This window comes from Nyctereutes procyonoides, unplaced genomic scaffold (genome assembly GCF_905146905.1).
Source record: "Nyctereutes procyonoides isolate TBG_1078 unplaced genomic scaffold, NYPRO_anot_genome, whole genome shotgun sequence".
In the NCBI taxonomy this organism is placed as follows: domain Eukaryota; kingdom Metazoa; phylum Chordata; class Mammalia; order Carnivora; family Canidae; genus Nyctereutes; species Nyctereutes procyonoides.
In genome coordinates, this window is record NW_026575143.1 from 504,658 (window position 1) to 524,934 (window position 20,277).

A 20,277-nucleotide genomic window follows, 5' to 3' on the forward strand; every position below is an offset into this window, starting at 1 on the left:
ATTCCAAAAAAATGAAAGAGGAAAGAAAACTTCTGAATTTCTTCTATGAGGCTAATATTATCCTGATACTAAAACCAAAGACACTACAAAAAATGAAAATCACAGGCCAACATCTCTGATGAACATAAATGCAAAAATCCTCAACAAAATATTAGCAACCTGAAATCAAGAATTTATTTAATTTTTTTCAGTATGATCAAGTAAGATTTATCCCAGGCATGCAAGGATGGTTCAATATGTACAAATTGATCAATGTGACACACATATCAACAAAAAAAGGACAAAAATTATATGATTATCCCAATAGATGCAGAAAAATCATTTGACAATATACAACATCTGTTCATGATAAAAATTGTCAACAAAGTGGAGTTTGAGGGAACATATGTCAATATAGTAAAGGCCATATATAAAAAAAAACTCAGAGCTAATATTACACTTGATGCTGAAAAACTTAAGTGTTCCTTCTAAAATGAGAAATAAGATAAGAATCTCCACTCTCACCATATTATTCAAAATAGTACCGGAAGTTCTAGCCACAGCAATTAGACAACAAAAAATAAATAAAAAGCATCCAAACTGATAAGGAAGAAGTAAAACTTTTACTATTTGCAGATGACATGATGCTATATTTAAAAAACTCAAAGGACTCCACCAAAAAAACTAATAGAACTGATACATGAATTTAGTATTGGGATACATAATAAACAGACAGAAATCTGTTATCTTCCTATACACTAATAACAAAGTAGCAGAAAGAGAAATTACAACAATAATCCCATTTACAATTGCACCAATAAAGAATAAAATATCTAAGAATAAATTTAACCAAGAAGATGAAATATCTGTACTTTGAAAACCATAGGACATTGATGAAAGAAATTGAAGATGACAAACATGAAGAGATATACCATGCTTATAGATTGGAAAAATTAATATAGTTAAAATATCCATACTGCCCAAAGCAATTTACAGGACCCCATGCAATCCTTATCATAATATCAATAGAATTTGTCACAGAACTGCAATAAATAATCCTAAAATTTACGTGCACTATTGGTGGGCATGCAAATCAGTATAGCACGACAAAAAACAGTGAAACATCTGAAACTAATGAAACATCATATGTTAACTTACTGGAATTAAAGTAAAAAAAGAAGACAGATGATATAGATAGGTGTTAGATGATAGATAATGTTGTAGATCTGAAACTAATATATAATTGTATATCAAATATACTTCAACAATTTTAAAAAAGGAAATGTTTCATCAACGATCAAACTGATTGATGGAACAGAATAATTCAATCTAACTCTATAAAGTGGGTGGATGGCAATTGAGTAAAAATTAGAGGATATAATGCATGGAAAATGTTTAAAAAGGTATTCTCTCTAAAAAAAAAGGTATTCTCTAAAGGAATGCACTACATTCTAATCCTTATATTCTTCCTACAAATATTTTGAAGGAAAATAAGTAAAAATAATGAAAAGCAAGAATTATAAAAGTAAGGGGAACTGAGAAAGTACTGATTAAAACAAAGAACTACAATGATCAATCCATAAAGATTTCAGATACTGGGATTATCAGATACAAACTGAAAACATTTGTGATCCTAAATTTACAGAAATAAAAGACAAGTATGAAAACATTTGCCAAGAGTAGATAACTAAAATAGGTAAAGTAGAAAATAAAATGAAAAGCACAAACTTACTTAAATACCAAAAACAGAGTAACAATAATTAAAAACTTTGTATGCAAACTTTATAACAAACTTGAAAAAGATGTAGAAAGAATTTGTGTGTTAGAAGATAGAAGAAATTAGAGTGTCATACACAGGCAAGGATAAGGAGGAAAAATAGCAGGAAAAAAAAAGAAAAGAAAAGGAAGAGAATAAGCTAGAATAGGACAGAATGAGAAGATCTAACATAAAATATATTAAAATTCATTTAGACAAAAAAAGTGGTCAGTGGCAATATCTGAAGCAATAATGATCAAGAATTTTCCAGAAGTGATGAAACAACTTATCTACAGACTGACAGCGGGACAGCTGGGGAGCATGTCGACTCCCGCCCAGAAGAGGCTCGTGTGGGATTTGAAGCAATTGCAAGAGGACCCATCTGTGGGTGTCAGTGGAGCACCATCTGAAAACAACATTATGCAGTGGAATACAGTTATATTTGGACCAGAAGGGACACCCTTTGGAGATGGTACTTTTAAACTAGTAATAGAATTTTCTGAAGAGTATCCAAATAAACCACCAACTGTTAGGTTGTTATCCAAAATGTTTCATCCAAATGTGTATGCTGATGGTAGCATATGTTTAGATATCCTTCAGAATCCATGGAGTCCAACATATGATGTATTTTCTCTCTTAACATCAATTCAGTCTCTGCTGGATGAACCGAATCCAAACAGTCCAGCCAGTAGCCAGGCAGCACAGCTTCATCAGGAAAACAAACGAGAATATGAGAAAAGAGTTTTGGCCGTTGTTGAACAAAGCTGGAATGATTCACGATAGACAACTGATCTGTTAATTTTTTTCATCATTGCTGTGTGTAATTTACCTCTCAGTAGAAAGGCTAACGAATTTTAAGTGCCACAGGTTTTAAGAATTCTTCAGGAAAAAAAAAAGTCCTTCAAAAGCTTGTGTATCTTGATTAATGTACTTTTTATTGCATGGTGTGAACTAAGTTATTGCTTACATAAATTGGTAATATATCCTGTATTTTTTCCAAGTGTATAATGTTGATGTGAAGTTTTCATGACAGAATAATACACATTTTGTAAATCTGTACTTTTTTCAAATATTGAATGCCTTATTTTTGAATTCTTTAGATTTTTAAATTGGAGAAAGGCACTTAAAGTTTTTTATATATGAATATTACATGTAAAGCTGTTAATATACATAACTTCAGTGCAAGAGACTATGTCACTTATTTCTTTATCTGTTTAGGAGGGGTTAATAAGTCTCTAGCTCTCCATCAATTGATAGTAGTTTCATTTCCAATTTCAAAAGAACAGATTTCTATTTTATCAGGAAATTCCTCAAATTTGATTCTAAACACCAAGTTATAATTTTCAAACTTTATTTTGAATGTTTGAAAGAAACTATATCCATTTCACTTGAGTAATTATAGATATAACTGGTTTGATTCTGTCCAACTCTGTATTTAGGCCACTTGTTATTGTTTCTTCATGCACTACTTACTGTTAAACTGTACCTTTTGCAATTTCACAGTTTGTACCTCTACCATGAGGAGTTGGCACCTCTATGGGAATAGAGAGCTAATGCAATTTATTTTGCTGCTTGATAGCACTTTAAAAGATTTTTGATAATGAAGAAAGTAAAACATTAAACATTTATCCAAATTCACACCCCACTATTAACACTGAGTAAGAATTGGTTGCATTGGTTTAGTAAGGCAGATACTTGGAAGGAATCTTGGTGTAACTTAAAATATTTGAAAACTGCCTTTTAATGCAATTGCATATCTATTTATTTTGGAAAAATGTTTCAACATCAGGGCCTGCTGAGTTGCTTTCTCTTGTGGAGATTTTTTTTTTAATCTCTTAAGTTGTATAAAAGTTGTACTGCATCTTAGTTTACTGGATAAATTTAAAATACAGTATTGTTGAAAGCTTATACAAAGCTATCCTATGCCTTCAAATAGTACAGAAAATGGAAAATATACAAGTAAATTCTGTTGAACCACCTGTGTAGTCTTTCTAGTAGTTAAAAACAGCTATTTGAGTAACTTCAATAGTTTCTCTCCTGTTCTTACTAGTTTAGTAAGCTAACAGCTTCTCTATTGGTAGACTGTAGGATGGCATTGTCTACAGCTTCTATTTATTAAGCCAAGTTTGACACTGGAAGACTAAGTGCTTTTTCCCTTTAAAAGTTATGATTTGCAAATTTTAGGGTAATTGTATGGTCTTAAAAAGCTTTTCATACAAATGAGAGTCCATTCACTGGAATTAATGGCCAAAAAAAAAAAAACATGCTTACAGCTACTTTTTTGGTCATAATAAATGTGATGCTTTCATATTCAGCTCTGAGACAAAGTGTAGCTTCTGAAGACATTTACTCCAATGACTGACTCTTAATATACAGTAGGTATATGAGAGTCTCCCCTCTTATTTTATTAAATGCTGTTTGTACTGCTTCAAAAAAAACAATCTACAAATTCAAATTGAATAAATATGAAATATAATTTTAAAAGTTCACAACTGACCACATTAAGGTAAAGTAGCAAAATATCTAGTATACAGAAAAAAATCTTAAAACAGACAATGAGAGTATATAGCTGGCAGTATGAACAATGGGATCTGGAACACACACAGGAAAAATGTCTGCCATCCTTAAATTCTATACTCTGTAAATATCTTTCAGGGATAATGAGAAAATAATGACATTTTCACAGAAAGTAAAACTTGAAGAGATTTCCAATGGTAGAGACATTTAAAGACATTTTAAAGCATAAGGAATCTCAGATGGCAACTCATCTGAATTACATCATGTGATGTAGGAAGACAAAACATAAAGTGGTAATTATGTAAGTAATTCAATGTTGACTTTATAAAACTATATTATTTATAGTCTTTGGCATGTAAAAATATGTTTGAAGAAATTGTTCAATAAAAGATACATATAACTCAAGGGTTAGTTTGTTCTTTTATATTATTAAGGAAGAAGTTTTGCCTTGATTAAAATTTTTCTTTACCATAATGTCACCCGGAAGGCAAATAGCAGACCCTGATTTCCATAACCACACAAAAAAAATCAAGAATTAGGGAACAAAAATAGCTATGGGAAAGCTCAGGAATTCACTTAAGAAACTTCAGCAACACAGCAAAACAAAAAACCTAAGAATAACTGCACAAAGTGCAGTTATAGAAAAGCTAAATTTGACTGCATCCCACAAGCCCACATTACTCAGAGCCAATAGTGAACTCTCCATCCAGAAAGGTTTCCCCTCACTGTGAAAGGGAGACCAGGATCAACATCTTCCCCTACCATTTGGGACACTGCACTAAGGATCTGCTTTGGTTTCACTCCATCTAGCGACCAGTAGTACTGAGATGTATAGAGAGGGAGAGGAAGAAAAAAAGAAAAGCAAGGGCTATCAGTACGAGCCAAACATCACAGGTGACCAGTTCCCAATGACCTGCTCTGCAGAGGACCCTGGTAATTTTTGCCATCAAAGAAACCAACAACCAGCAGAGCTGCTACTGTAGATCATCTTCAGATTTCTTTGATATTTCATACCACAGCTACTTGCCTTTAAAAACTCCAGATGCGGGATCCCTGGGTGGCGCAGCAGTTTGGCGCCTGCCTTTGGCCCAGGGCGCGATCCTGGAGACCCGGGATCGAATCCCACGTCGGGCTCCCGTTGCATGGAGCCTGCTTCTCCCTCTGCTTGTATCTCTGCCTCTCTCTCTCTCTCTCTCTCTCTCTCTCTCTCTCTGTGTGTGTGTGTGTGACTATCATAAATAAATAAAAATTAAAAAAAAATTAAAAAAATAAAATAAAAACTCCAGATGCAGAGACTGTCTTTCTTCCAGTGGATAGTTTTTCCTCCTTTATCGAATATTAGTTGACCATAAAGTTCAGGGTCCACTTCTGGGTTCTCTATTCTGTTCCATTGATCTATGTGTCAGTTTTTGTGCCAGTACCACACTGTCTTGATGACCACAGCTTTGTAGTACAACCTGAAATCTGGCATTGTGATGCCCCCAGATATGGTTTTCTTTTTTAAAATTCCCCTGGCTATTCGGGGTCTTTTCTGATTCCACACAAATCTTAAAATAATTTGTTCTAACTCTCTGAAGAAAGTCCATGGTATTTTGAAATGGTGCTGGGAAAATTGGACATCCACATGCAGAAGAATGAAACTAGACCACTCTCTTGCACCATACACAAAGATAAACTCAAAATGGATGAAAGATCTAAATGGGAGACAAGATTCCATCAAAATCCTAGAGGAGAACACAGGCAACACCCTTTTTGAACTCAGCCACAGTAACTTCTTGCAAGATACATCCACGAAGGCAAGAGAAACAAAAGCAAAAATGAACTATTGGGACTTCATCAAGATAAGAAGCTTCTGCACAGCAAAGGATACAGTCAACAAAACTCAAAGACAACCTACAGAATGGGAGAAGATATTTGCAAATGACATATCAGATAAAGGGCTAGTTTCCAAGATCTATAAAGAACTTATTAAACTCAACAGCAAAGAAACAAACAATCCAATCCTGAAATGGGCAAAAGACATGAAGAGAAATCTCACAGAGGAAGACATAGACATGGCCAACATGCACATGAGAAAATGCTCTGCATCACTTGCCATCAGGGAAATACAAATCAAAACCACAACGAGATACCACCTCACACCAGTGAGAATGGGGAAAATTAACAAGGCAGGAAACAACAAATTTTGGAGAGGATGCGGAGAAAGGGGAACCCTCCTGCACTGTTGGTGGGAATGTGAACTGCTGCAGCCACTCTGGAAAACCGTGTGGAGGTTCCTCAAAGAGTTAAAAATAGACCTGCCCTACGACCCAGCAATTGCACTGCTGGGGATTTACCCCAAAGATTCAGATGCAATCAAATGCCGGGACACCTGCACCCCGATGTTTCTAGCAACCATGTCCACAATAGCCAAACTGTGGAAGGAGCCTCGGTGCCCATCGAAAGATGAATGGATAAAGAAGATGTGGTTTATGTATCCAATGGAATATTCCTCAGCCATTAGAAAGGACAAATACCCACCATTTGCTTCAACGTGGATGGAACTGGAGGGTATTATGCTGAGTGAAGTAAGTCAATCGGAGAAGGACAAACAGTGTATGTTCTCATTCATTTGGGGAATATGAATAATAGTGAAAGGGAATATAAGGGAAGGGAGAAGAAACGTGTGAGAAATATCAGAAAGGGAGACAGAACATAAAGACTCCTAACTGGGAAACGAACTAGGGGTGATGGAAGGGGAGGAGGGCGGCGGGTGGGGGTGAATGGGTGACGGGCACTGAGGGGGGCCCTTGATGGGATGAGCAGTGGGTGTTATTCTGTATGTTGGTAAATTGAACACCAATAAAAAATAAATTTATTATTTAAAAAAAATAAAATAAAAACTCCAGATGCTGAGTACCTCCACAATCCCTGGCACTCTGTCCCATACTGGTAACCGGCTTAGGGCTCTGCAACTGTCCAAGGACAGAATGACAACTTAGATCTCCCCAGCTGACCTGTAGCACTGGGCCAGTGCTTGGGTCTAGTCTTTCCAACTGTGCACCTGCCCTTGGCAGGCCTGACTCACATGACCATCCTCTTCTGCCAGTGTGCATCCTGTGGTGAGATCCTATAACCAAGGAAGCACACATCAATAGTCCAGGCCCCCAAAGCTGCTTATGAGCTCTGAGGCATGGCCCTACTCCTATCCCTGGCCTTCATTACTAGGCTTATCTAAAGCTCGCCCCTCCAGTTGTATACTTACAATGAATCCAGCATGACTGCAAAACTGGCCTCCACTGCAGAGCTGTACCAGAGGAAACCCTGCAGCCATGGGAGTGCATACCCATGGCCAGAGCCCCTGCAGATACCAGTAGGCCTACGGTTGGCCCTGACTCTTGCTGCTGGCCTCAGCTTCCACCTATCAAGACTGAATCATGAAAAAATAGAAAATCTGAGCAGATCAATAGTATGCATAAAAATTGAATCAGTAATCAAAAACTTCCCAAAACAGAAAAGCCCAGAATCAGATGGCTTCACATATGAATTCTACCAAATACTTAAAGAAAAATTAACTTTAAATCTCAAACTAAAATATATCAACTAAAATGCTTCTGCACAACAAGGAAGCAATGAAAAAAGTGAACAGGTAACTATACATTGGGAGAAAATATTTTCAAAACAAATATCTGATTAGGGGTTAATATCCAAAATATAAAAAGAACTCATTCAATTCAATAACAAAACAAATAATAATAATAATAATAATAATAATAATAATAATAACCTATTTAAAAACTGGGGAAAGGAATTGAATACAAATTTTTCCAAAGAAGACATACAAATGGCTTACAGGTATACCAAAGGTACTCAAAATCACTAATCCTCAAAGAAATATAAATCAAAACCACTGAGGGTTGCCTCAGTGGCTCAGTGATTGAGCAAGCCTGTCTTTGGCCCAGGGCGTGATCAGGAGTCAGGGGATTAAGTCCCACATCGGGCTCCCTGCATGGAGCCTACTCCTCTGAGACGTATGTCTTTGCCTCTCTCTCTGTCTCTCATAAATAAATAAATAAATAAATAAATAAATAAATAAATAAATAAAATCTTTAACAACAACAGCAACAAACCCACAATGAGATGTCATCTCACATCTGTTGTAACAACTATTGTCAAAAAAAATCAAGAGATAGTAAATACTGGCAAGTATGTGCAGGAAAGTGAACTCTGGTGCACTGAGGTAGGAATGTAAATTGGTATAGTCACTATGGAAAACAGTGTAGTGCTTCCTTAAAATATTAAAAATAGAAATACCAAACGATTTAGTAATTCTACTTCTAGCTATATATCCAAGGGAAGTTAAAACACCCTGTCAAAGAGCTATTTGCTCTTCCATGTTCATTGTAGCATTATTCACAATAGCCAAGACACGGAAACAACTTAAGCGTGCATTAATGGATATAGATGATAGATAGATAGATAGATAGATAGATAGATAGATAGATAATAACTAGGTGATATAATTCAATAAGAAATGAAGGAAATAATTCATTGCAACATGGATAGTCCTCTTCAAGATCATTAACATAAGTAAAATAATTAAGACAGAGAAAGACAAATGCTATATGATCTCATTTATATGAAGATTCTATAAACATTGAACTCAAAGAAATAAAGAGTAGAATGGTCATTACCAGAGTTGAGGAATGGGGGAAATTGGGAAATGCTAATCAAATGGTACAACTTTCAGTTTTAAGAAAAGTAAGTTCTGGGAAATCTAAGGTACAGTATGGTTGTAATTTAGGAAATAATTACTTATCCTCTTAGAATTACAGTTTCAATTTTAAAAACCTACTGAAGGGAGATTGAAAATATATATTAAAACATCCAAAGGAATAAGAAAGTATGTATAAATCACCTAAAGGAAAGAAAATGAAAGAAAATATAGAATAAGTGACATAAATGGCAAGAGCAAAATAAAAATGTTTACTTAAGCTGTAGTTAAAAATAGCTAAGTATTAATAAAAGATAGAATATCTAAACCAAATGTGTGCTGTTCAAAAGTGTATAAGATGTGAAGATACAGAAGTAAAAGTTAAACAGTGGAAGAGGCAGGGCATTCTTATTTTAATATCAACAACTAACTTTGTTTATTTTCTATTAAAGATTTTTATTTATTTATTCATGAGAAACACAGAGACAGAGAGGCAGAGACACAGGCAGAGGGATAAGCAGGCTCCATGCAGGAAGCCTGATGTGGGACTTGATCCTGGGACTCCAGGATCACACCCTGGGCGGAAAGCAGGTGCTTAAGCAGGAGTCCCTACAATTAATTTTAAAATAAGCATTTCAGAAATTAAGATGATTCTCAATGATAAATGATACATTGGTTTTATCATGTAATAATGATGATAACCATAAAATGATAATGACAAAATGTTTTCAAAAAGAAGAAATTATTTTAAATTTGTATGCATGTAATGACAGAAATAATGTACAATTAGACAAACTTTAAGGCAAATATATAAATCAGCAACAATAATAAGAGATTGTAGCAATTTTCCTCAGGAATTAGTAAGACAATAAGAAAATAGGAGCCAATGGAAGATTTAAACAATATGGTTGACAAACATTCTTTTGTCAGCCTATATGGAATATTGCAGCCAGTAATTAAAGAATATTCTTTTTAAGCACAAGCAGAAATGTTACAAAAGTCAGTCATGTCCTGAGCAATCAAGAAAACCTGAACAAATTTCAAATTCTTGTGCCAATGGTATTCTTTAACCAAAAATAATTCTGCTACAAATAGATAACTAAATTGTTGCTAGAAAATCTCCAAATGTTTGAACACACAGCAATGAAAATGAGCAAACTAGCTCTATGTACAATATAGATAAATCTTTAAATCTTAAAAACCTAATATTAATTAAGTTAGATATATAAAAAGGACTTCAATAATTAAAAGGGCAAAATAGACAAAAATAAGTCCCCCCAAACACACACTATTTAGTTGGTTTGTAACTAAAGAAAAAAAGAAAAATTAATAATAATAATTTGGATGGTGGCTTACCTCTAGATGGTTGGATAAGAAAGATGCTGGGGGTTTCTAGGTTACTGCTGTTCCATATATTAACCAAGGTAAGAATTACAAGGGTATTCTCTCTAAAGTTATTTATTAAGGCACACATAAATATTTATTTATATCTGTATGTACACAGATCATCTCTGTATATAATAATCCAAAAGTTTATTATTTATTTATTTATTTATTTATTTATTTATTATTTATTATTTATTATTTATTTATTTATTTGGACAGAGAGAGCATGTGAATAGGGGGAGGGCAGAGGGAATGGAATCTTTCCAGTAAACTCCCCACTGAATGAGAAGCCTGACACAGGGCTTGATCTCACAACCCATGAGATTATGACATCAGCCAAAAGTAGGAGTTGGATGCTTAACCTCTGAGCCACCAAAGCACACATTTGATTCAAAAGATTATTTAAAATACAATTATTTTCTATGCTGATTCTACCAAAGACTTAATAGCTACACAATTTACTATTAGTCAGAAATGATCTTTGTGCTATAAGAATTTTAAAATCTTAGTGTCTTCTAACACTATTTATTTCTCATCCATGGCGTTGAATATGAGTTAGTGGCAGAATGGGCAGTTACTCAGAGTTTCAGCTTCTACAATTTGAGGTTCCACTAGTTTTAATGGGAATCCACCACTGAATCACCTCTGTTCAGCATTCAAACTAGCATTCAATCCTGTATATGAGAGAATATATAGGATTGTGAGGAAAATTATGTGTCTGTACTTCACTTTAATCCTACATCCTACTGGCCAACACTAAATCACATGGCCCCATCTTTAATTTAAAAAACAAAGGAGTCCGGGAAATGTGTAAATTGTGCCTAGGCAGAAGAGGGGGACAATTTGTGAACATCCACCTAGTTTCCATCACAATTGAACAATCTCTGCCATACTTTTAATTCTGAGGGAAATGATTTCCATCCTCTATTCAAAGAATTATATCCAAAGATACTTGACAACCACTAATGACATCTATTTATACTTTTTCAAAAGAGAGATCTGGGGGGCAGGACAAGATGGCATAGGAGTAGGGTCCCCAAGTCACCTGTCCCAACCAACTTACCTAGATAACTTTCAAATCATCCTGAAAACCTACAAATTTGACCTGAGATTTAAAGAGAGAACAACTGGAACGCTACAGAGTGAAGGTTTTTCACTTCTAACAAGGTAGGAAGGCAGAAAACAACAACAACAACAACAAAAGAAGTGGAGAAGGAGCCCCCACTAGGAGCTGCGCTAAGAGTGGGTGGCGAGTCTCCAGGACAGGAAACCCCAGTGCTGGAGAAGCAGGAACTTTAAAAATCCGCACCAGATTATTCCCGGATGGAAAGGCGCTTAGCATGAAACTCTGGCAGAATTGCAGGAAGGGCAGTAGTGGAGCCTCCAGTTTCCCGGAGTCACTAATAGAGGAAGTGCGGGGGGGGGGGGGGCGCACCACAGACTGTGGGCTGATAACGATAAAGGGCGGGAGCACACACCCGGTGGAGCCTGGGGAGAAGCCAGTGAACAGGCAGGGGCTCCGGAAAGAGGGGTCTGCGCCCCGCTGCCTTCGGGAGACACAGCCCCAGGAGCGCGATTCCAGCAGCACAGGCCCCGGATCCCAGGGTGCTGGGCAGACACAGCTGGTGACCCAGCACTCCCCCCGGGACTGGTGGAGGCGGGGAGGGTATAGGACAGCAAAGACTCACTTTCTGCCGGGCACACTGCAGGCTGTGCAGATCAGCGCCTTCCACCTGTGGAGCATCCAGCCCAGTGCTGACTGGGTAGTTACTGGGGGGAGCTGACTCCAGAGCTAGAGACCTGGCCACCGTCAGTATTGTTGTCCCACCTTGTGACTGGAATGGAGTGGGGCCACCAGAGAACAAGGGCCTCACAGGACAAATAGCTCCCACTGAGCCCTGCACCTGTCAGGGGATGGGGCATCTCCCCCATGTACACACACCTCAGAATCAAAACAGCAGGCCCCTCCCCCAGAATCAGCTAGGAGAACGAGGGAAGAGCAAGTTCTTGACTGAGCAGTGCTGGAAAGCTCTAGGGGAAGTCGAGAGATTTACAGTATATAGAACAAGAGGGTACCCATCCTTTTTTTCCCCTTCCTTTTTCCAGTACAACTCATTTTTATATCAGACTGTAAATTTCCATTTTTTTTCTCTTTTCCCACTCAACTACAATATTTTACCACCTCTTCATTTTTAAGATTCTTCTTTTTGACTTTCATATTTCTACGATTACAGGTCCTAGATATATTTTCCACTTCTAGATTCCCTTCAACATACTCAGCTTAATTTTGGGAGATATACAAGATATGTTTTGTTTATTTGTTTGTTTTGTGTTTTTTTGTTTTCTCTGTCTCATTTTAATCTACAATGGTGGAAGTTAATACCTTCTAAATCATGACCAGTATGTACCCAGAACTGAGTGGTATACCATGCTGGTTCATTCTGTGCGATTTTATTCTCTCTTCATGCCCATTCTGCCCCCCTCTTTTATCTCATTTATGTTTTGGTGGGCAATGTTGGGGCCCTCTACAAATATTTCTGGCTTATATAAATTTGGGACTGAGCATCTTCTAAAATACAGAACTTAATATACTGAGAAACAAGAGGATCACCCTCTAGAACCCCTCAGGTAGACTACATTTTCCCTCCACTACAACTTCTTCACCACCATCCCCCAATACCCACCTTTTTTTTGTCTCCTTTTTTTTCTTTTTTCTTATTGTTTTCTTTTCATTTTTTTTCTCTTCTTCTTTAGGACTCCCAGATTTTATTTTTTACTACTTTGTTTTAAAATTTGTTTTCACTTTAGTGATTCCTTTGTTTAATTTCATTCTGACACTTGTTTTCAATTTCTGGTCTCCGACCTCAGCAGAATTATCTAGAGTGAAATTTATCTAGGTTGTGGTTGACATTCTTGATGCAGCGCACTCAAACAGCTACTCTGGGGGATCCCTGGGTGGCGCAGCGGTTTGGCGCCTGCCTTTGGCCCAGGGCGCGATCCTGGAGACCCGGGATCGAAACCCACATCAGGCTCCCGGTGCATGGAGCCTGCTTCTCCCTCTGCCTATGTCTCTGCCTCTCTCTCTCTCTCTCTCTCTCTCTCTCTGTGACTATCATAAATAAATAAAAAATTTAAAAAAAAAAGTGCTTTCTAAAAAAAAAAACAAAAAACAAAACAAAAAAAAAGCTACTCTGCACTGAGTAAAATGACTAGAAAGAAGAACTCACCACGAAAGAAACAATCAGAAACAGTCCTCTCTCCCACAGAGTTACAGAATTTGGATTACAATTCGATGTCAGAAAACCAATGGAGAAGCACAATTATAAAGCTACTGATGGCTTTAAGTATGAACTTTGCATGTCAGAAGGGTATAGCATGATATATTCGAAGTGCTAAAAGAAAAAAAAAAACAACTTGCAGTCAAGATTACTCTGTCAAGCAAGCCTATCATTCAGAATAGAATGAAAGATAAAAATTTCACAAAGAAAAGTTAAAGGAATTCACAAGCAATAAACCACCCTTTTAAGAAATGCTAAAGACTTTTGTGAATAGGAAGGAAGAACATCAACAGGAGTAAGAAAAGTAGAAAGCACAAATGTAGTAAAATTAAGTATATCTATAAACATCAATAAAGGGATTCACAAAATAAAAGGAGGCAATATATGACTTCATATTTCTAAAACATGGGGGGGTGTGGAGTAAAATTTTAGTGCTTTTATTTATTTAAAAATATTTCATTTATTTATTTCAGAAAGAGAGACGGAGAGAACATGAGCAGGGAAGAAAGGCAGAAGGAGAGGGAGAAGCAGATCCCTGTTCAGCAGGGCTCATTCCCAGGACCTAAGGATCATGACCTGAGCTGAAGACAGATGCTTAACTTCTTGAGCCATCCAAGAACACCCAGTGCTTTAGATTGGATTTAAACCTAAGCAATCATCAATTTAAAATATACTGCTATATGCATAAGGTACTATATTAAACCTAATGGTAACCGTATATCAAAACTAGTAATAGATATGCAAAATAAATAAATAAATAAATAAATAAATAAATAAATAAATATCCAAGTATACCAAAGAAACAAGCAAACCATGAGAGATCAGGATAAGAAAACAGAGAAAAACGACAAAAACATCCATAAAAGAAGTAACAAAATGATAATAAGGACATACCTATCAATAATTACTTTGAATGTAAGTGAACTAAATGTTCCAATAAAAAATATAGGGTGATAGAATGAATGAAAAAGCAAGATCCATCTATAAAACACCTAGAGGAGACTCACTTCAGACACATGCAGACTAAAAGGGAAGGGTAGGAAAGCACTTATCATGCAAATGGAAGTGAAAAGGAAGCTGGGATCATAAATACTTATATGATACAAAATAAACTATAAAACAAAGACTGTAACAAAAGACAAAGAAAGAAACAATAATCATAAAAGGAACAATCCAACAAGAAAATATAACAACTAAATATTTATAGACCCATTGTGGGAGCTTTCAGTAACATAACAGCTAAAAATAAACATTAAGTTAGTAACACAATACTAGTAGGGGACCTAAATACACAATTAAAAAAAAAATTGGCAGGTCATCCAAACAGAAATCACAAGGCAACAGTGCCTTGCATGGCACATTGGACCAGATGGATCTAATAGATTCAGAACATCTCATCCTAAGACAGCAGAGTACACATTCTTTTCAACTGCATATGGAACATTCTCCAGAATAGATCACATATTTGGTCACAAAACAACTCTTACCAAATTCAAAAAGATTGAAGTCATACCATACATCTTTTCTGACAACAATGTTTTCAAACTAGAAATCAACCACAAGGAAAAAAATCTAGAAACTATACAGATACATGAAAATTAAATGATATGTTGCTAAACAATGGATAATCAACCAAGAAATCAAAGCAAAAATTTAAAAAATATATGAAGAAAAATGAAAATGAAAACACAATGGCCCAGGGATGCCTGGGTGGCTCAGCAGATGAGCGTCTGCCTTTAACTCAGGGTGTGATCCCAGGGTCCAAAGATCGAGTCCCACATTGGGCTCCTTGCATGGAGCCTGCTTCTCTCTCTGCCTGTGTCTCTGCCTCTCTCTGTGTGTCTCTGATGAATAAAATAAATAAAATCTTAAAAAAAAATGCAATGGCCCCAAATCTTAGGGATACAGCAAAAATCCTTTTAAGAGGGAAGTTTTTAGCAATACAGGTCTATCTCATGAATAAATAAAAATCTCAAATAACCTAGCATTACACCTGAAGCAGCTGGAAAAAATAAGAACAAACAAAGCCCCAAACAAATAAAAGGATAGAAATAATAAAGATGATTTCACAGGTATGTTTTACCAAACTTTATTTATTTTTTTTAAGATTTTATTTATTTATTCATGAGAGACAGAAAGAGAGAGAGAGAGAGAGAAAGAGAAGCAGAGACACAGGCAGAGGGAGAAGCGGGCTCCATGCAGGGAGCCCGATGTGGGACTCCATCGCGGGGCCTCAGGATCATGCCCTGGGCCAAAGGCAAGCACCAAACCGCTGGGCCCCCGGGGCTGCCCTGTTTTACCAAACTTTAAAGAGGAGTTAATGCCCATTCTTTTTCAAACTATTCCAAAAAATAAAAGAGGACGGACAACTTCCAAATTCATTATATAAGGCCAGCATTACCCTGATACCAAAACCAGATAAAGACACTACAAAAAGGGAGTATTATAGATGCATATCTTCAATGAACATAGATGCTAAAAATATCAAGAAAATATTAGCAAACAGAATCCAACAAAACAGTAAAAACTATTATCCACCATGATAAAGTAGGACTAATTCTTGGATGCATATGTCATTCAGTATTCACAAATCAATCAACATGATACATCACATCAACAAAAGAAAGTATATAAACCATATAATAATTTCAATACAGGCAGAAAAAAACATTTGATAAAGTATAGCAGATACTCATCATAAAAATCTCAATAAAATAGATTTATTTAAAAAATTTTTTTTAAATTTACGATAGTCATACAGAGAGAGAGAGAGAGAGAGAGGGAGAGACACAGGCAGAGGGAGAAGCAGGCTCCATGCACCGGGAGCCGGACGTGGGATTCGATCCCGGGTCTCCAGGATCGTGCCCTGGGCCAAAGGCAGGCGCCAAACCGCTGCGCCACCCAGGGATCCCAATAAAATAGATTTAGAGGAAACATACCTGAGCATAATAAATGCTATGTATGAAAAATGTATGAAAAATGCACAAGTAGCATCTTCCTCAATGGTGAACTTTTCCCCTAAGGTAAGAAAGAAGATAATGATGCCCACTCTCACCACTTTTATTCAGCATAGTACTGGAAAAGCTAGCCACAGCTATCAGACAACAGAAAGAAATAAAAGGCATCCAAATAAGTAAAGAAGTAAAACTTTCACTATTTGCAGATGAAATGACATTACATATAGAAAACCTTAAAGAGTTCACCTAAAAAATACTAGACTGACAAATGAATTCTATAAGATTGCAAAATACAAAAATCAAAATACAGAAATCCATTGCATTTCTATAGCCTAATAATGAAGTAGTAGAAAGAGAAATTAAGAAAACAGTCCCATTTACAATTGAATAAACTTAACCAAAGAGGAAAAAAACTTGTAATCCAAAAACCATAAAACATTGATGAAAGAAATTTAAGGCAATACAAAGAAATGGAGAGACATTCATTCCATGCTCATAAATTAGGGGAAAATGGTGTTAAAACATCCATCCTACTCAAAATAATTTATAGATGTAATACAATACCCATCAAAATACCAAATTTTTTTCATAAAACTAGAGTGAATAATTCTAAAATTTGTGTAGTTCTACAAAAGACCTCAAATAGCCTAGGAAATTTTGAAAAAGAAGAGCAATACTGAAGGTTTTACAATCCCAGATTTCAAGATATACAACAAAGCTATATTAATCAAAACAATATGATACTGGCACAAAAATAGCTCAATGCAACAACATAGAGAATGTATAAATAAACGCAATACATAGGGTCAATTAATCTATGGCAAAAGAGGCAAGAACATGCAATTGGAACAAGATAGTCTCTTCAACAATGATTGTAAGAAAACTGGACAGCTACATACAAAATAATGAAAGTGGACCATTTTCTTATACCACATACAAGAAGCTCAAAATAAATAAAGACTTAAAGGTGAGTTCTGAAACCAGAAAAATCCTGGAAGAGAGTACAGGCAGTAATTACTCTGACACTGGCCCTAGCAACATTTTTTTCTTTTTCTTTTTCTTTCTTTTTTTTTTTTTAGTTTTTTTTATTTTTTTTAACATTTTTTTCTAGATATGTCTTCTAACACAAGGGAAACAAGAAAAAATAAACTATTAGGACTTAATCAAAATATAAAGCTTCTTTACAATGAAGGAAACAATCAACAAACAAAAAGGCAACCTACTGAATAGAAGAATATATTTGCAAATGATATAGCTGGGGTTAGTATCCAAAATATATGAAGAACTTACACAACTCAACACCAAAAACCCACAAATATTTCACTTAAAATATGATCAGAAGACATGAACATACATTTCTTTAAATAAGACATACAGATGGCATGAAGAAATATTCAACATCATTCAGCAGCAGGGAAATGGAAACCAAACCACAATGAGATACCACCTCACACCTGTCAGAATGGCTAAAATAAAAAACACAGGAAATTACAAGTGTTGGCAAGGATGTGAAGAAAAAAGAAGCATTGTGTGCTATTGTTGGGAGTGCAGAATGTTGCAGGTATTGTGGAAAACAGCATGGATTTTTCTCCAAAAGTTAAAAACAGAAATACTATATTGTCCTGTAATTCCACTGTTGAGTATTTACTCAGAGAATATCAATACTTATTGGAGAGGATATAAGCATCCCTATGTTTGTTACAGTGTACAATATTCAAATTTTGGAAGCAACCCAAGTGTCAATCCACAGGTGAATGGACAAAGAAGAAGTGGTAATATATATACAATGGAAAATTACTCAGCCATAAAAGAGAATGAAATCTTTGCCATTTGCAACAGCATGGATGGATCTAGAGAGTATAATGTTAAGTCAAGTCGCTCAGAAAAAGACAAATGCCATATGATTTTATTCATATGTGAAGTTTAAGAAAAAGTCAAATGAACAAAAGAAAAAAGAGAAACACCAAAAAACAGACACTTAAATATATGGAACGAATTGGAGTTTACCAGAGGGGAGGTAGGTGCGAGTAAGGTTGGAATAGGTGAAGTGAATTAAGAGTATATTTATTGTGATGAACGTTAAGTGATGTATAGAATTATTGAATCATTATATAGTATACCTGAAACTAATACTGTAAATTAATTAAAGTGAAATTTAAATAATAAAAATAGAAAAGACACAAAAGGAACAATTATCTGAATGAGCAAACCCTCAACAATACCTACTTTGATGACAGGAAGAAATCATAAAACGGTGTTCTGCAGTCAATATTGTAGTTGCTTCTCAATTCAGGGGAATATCTTTAATAGTTTAGTACCTAGTGAGTTTACATTTCCTTTTTTTTTAAGATTTTATTTATCCATTCATGAGAGACATTTGAAAGAGAGAGAGAGAGAGAGAGAGAGAGAGGCAGAAACATAGGCAGAGAGAAGTAGTCTCGGTGCAGGGAACCCGATGTGGGACTTGATCCTGGGACTCCAAGATCTCGCCCTGGGCCAAAGGCAGGTGCTAAACCACTAAGGCACCCAGGCATCCCATGAGTTTACATTTCCTATTACTTACATGAGGTAAGATGTTTTAATTGGATAAAAGAGTATTAGATAAATGGTTTCCAAATATTTAACCATAATTTTCCACATTAGAATTAGCAGGAATAAGTGAGGAGTAAAACAGATGGAGAACGAAAAGAAAGAGGAAGGGGGGAGGGAGAGGTAGAAGAGGAAGAGATGGAGAAGAACAAAAAGAGGAGAAATATTATATCTCATGAGCTGTCATTATGCTTCTATTCTAGACTCTGACTACATCATTCAGGATGGGGAAAGGTTATGGAAGGGAATCTACCTGAGAGGCCCAAGAATTCTTTGAGAACCTCAAAAGCACTTATAGTAGGCTTTGAGTTATAACAGGAAATTACATTTTTACTTCATGATTAATTCATGTGACACCATGGACATTTTGAAATTCCAACCTAAAATGGTATTATTTAAGGTTACTAAATTCTTTTATGAAAGATAGGAGAAATAAATTAATAGGATAGATAAAATTTAGTATAGATAATAAGTAGTTTGGGAGAATTGTTAGATATAGATAAAGTAAAGTAAGTTTAGCCTAAGTATGCCAACATATATAGGAGGGGAGAAAAGTATTAAGTACTAAACAGTCATCAACCTTTGGTGATGATTATTCTTATCTGATATAAGATATCTTATCTTATCTCTTATCTGATATATGTATGCATAAGATCCAGGGTTGTTCAGCAAGTTGTAAGTGAGTTCCAGCTACTGGCCAGGAGTCATTGGGCCTGGGCCTCTCTACTCCATAAAGTGAGTGAGGGCTTCAGGGCTTTTACTGAACCTCTTGTATAGACTCAGGGTCCTGAAACCCTGCCACCAGAGGGAAGACTAATACGACAGGAAAGGACATTAGATCCAGGTACTGCAGTCTTTTAACCTATTCTTTCTCTTTCTCCTTAAATTTGCTATATGATTTAACATAACATATGACTCAAGCATCTTATTTTAGTTCAATAAACTCTGTTCATAGCCTCAGGTATAATTTGCTTATAGACTTCAAGAACATATCCCACCACATGAGATAATTGAGTTCATCTGGTGATTAGTGAAAAATACCAATTTTGTTCTCACATTTATGTTAGACATTTTTTTTTTACCAAAAATGTTTAACCACAACTCATTGTGCTACTACTGGCC

General features: G+C 35.7%; 1 protein-coding gene across 1 annotated transcript; it reads left to right on the top strand.

The window, feature by feature from the left end:
- Positions 1-2,056: 2,056 nt before the first annotated feature.
- On the top strand, positions 2,057-2,518 carry LOC129499053 (ubiquitin-conjugating enzyme E2 B-like). Its single transcript, XM_055308653.1, has one exon. The coding sequence runs from the start codon at positions 2,057-2,059 to the stop codon at positions 2,516-2,518; it is 462 nt and encodes a 153-aa protein (XP_055164628.1).
- Positions 2,519-20,277: the final 17,759 nt, after the last annotated feature.

Excerpts from the sequence above, each read along its gene's own strand:
- LOC129499053 (XM_055308653.1), top strand. The coding sequence starts at position 2,057 with ATGTCGACTCCCGCCCAGAAGAGGCTCGTGTGGGATTTGAAGCAATTG.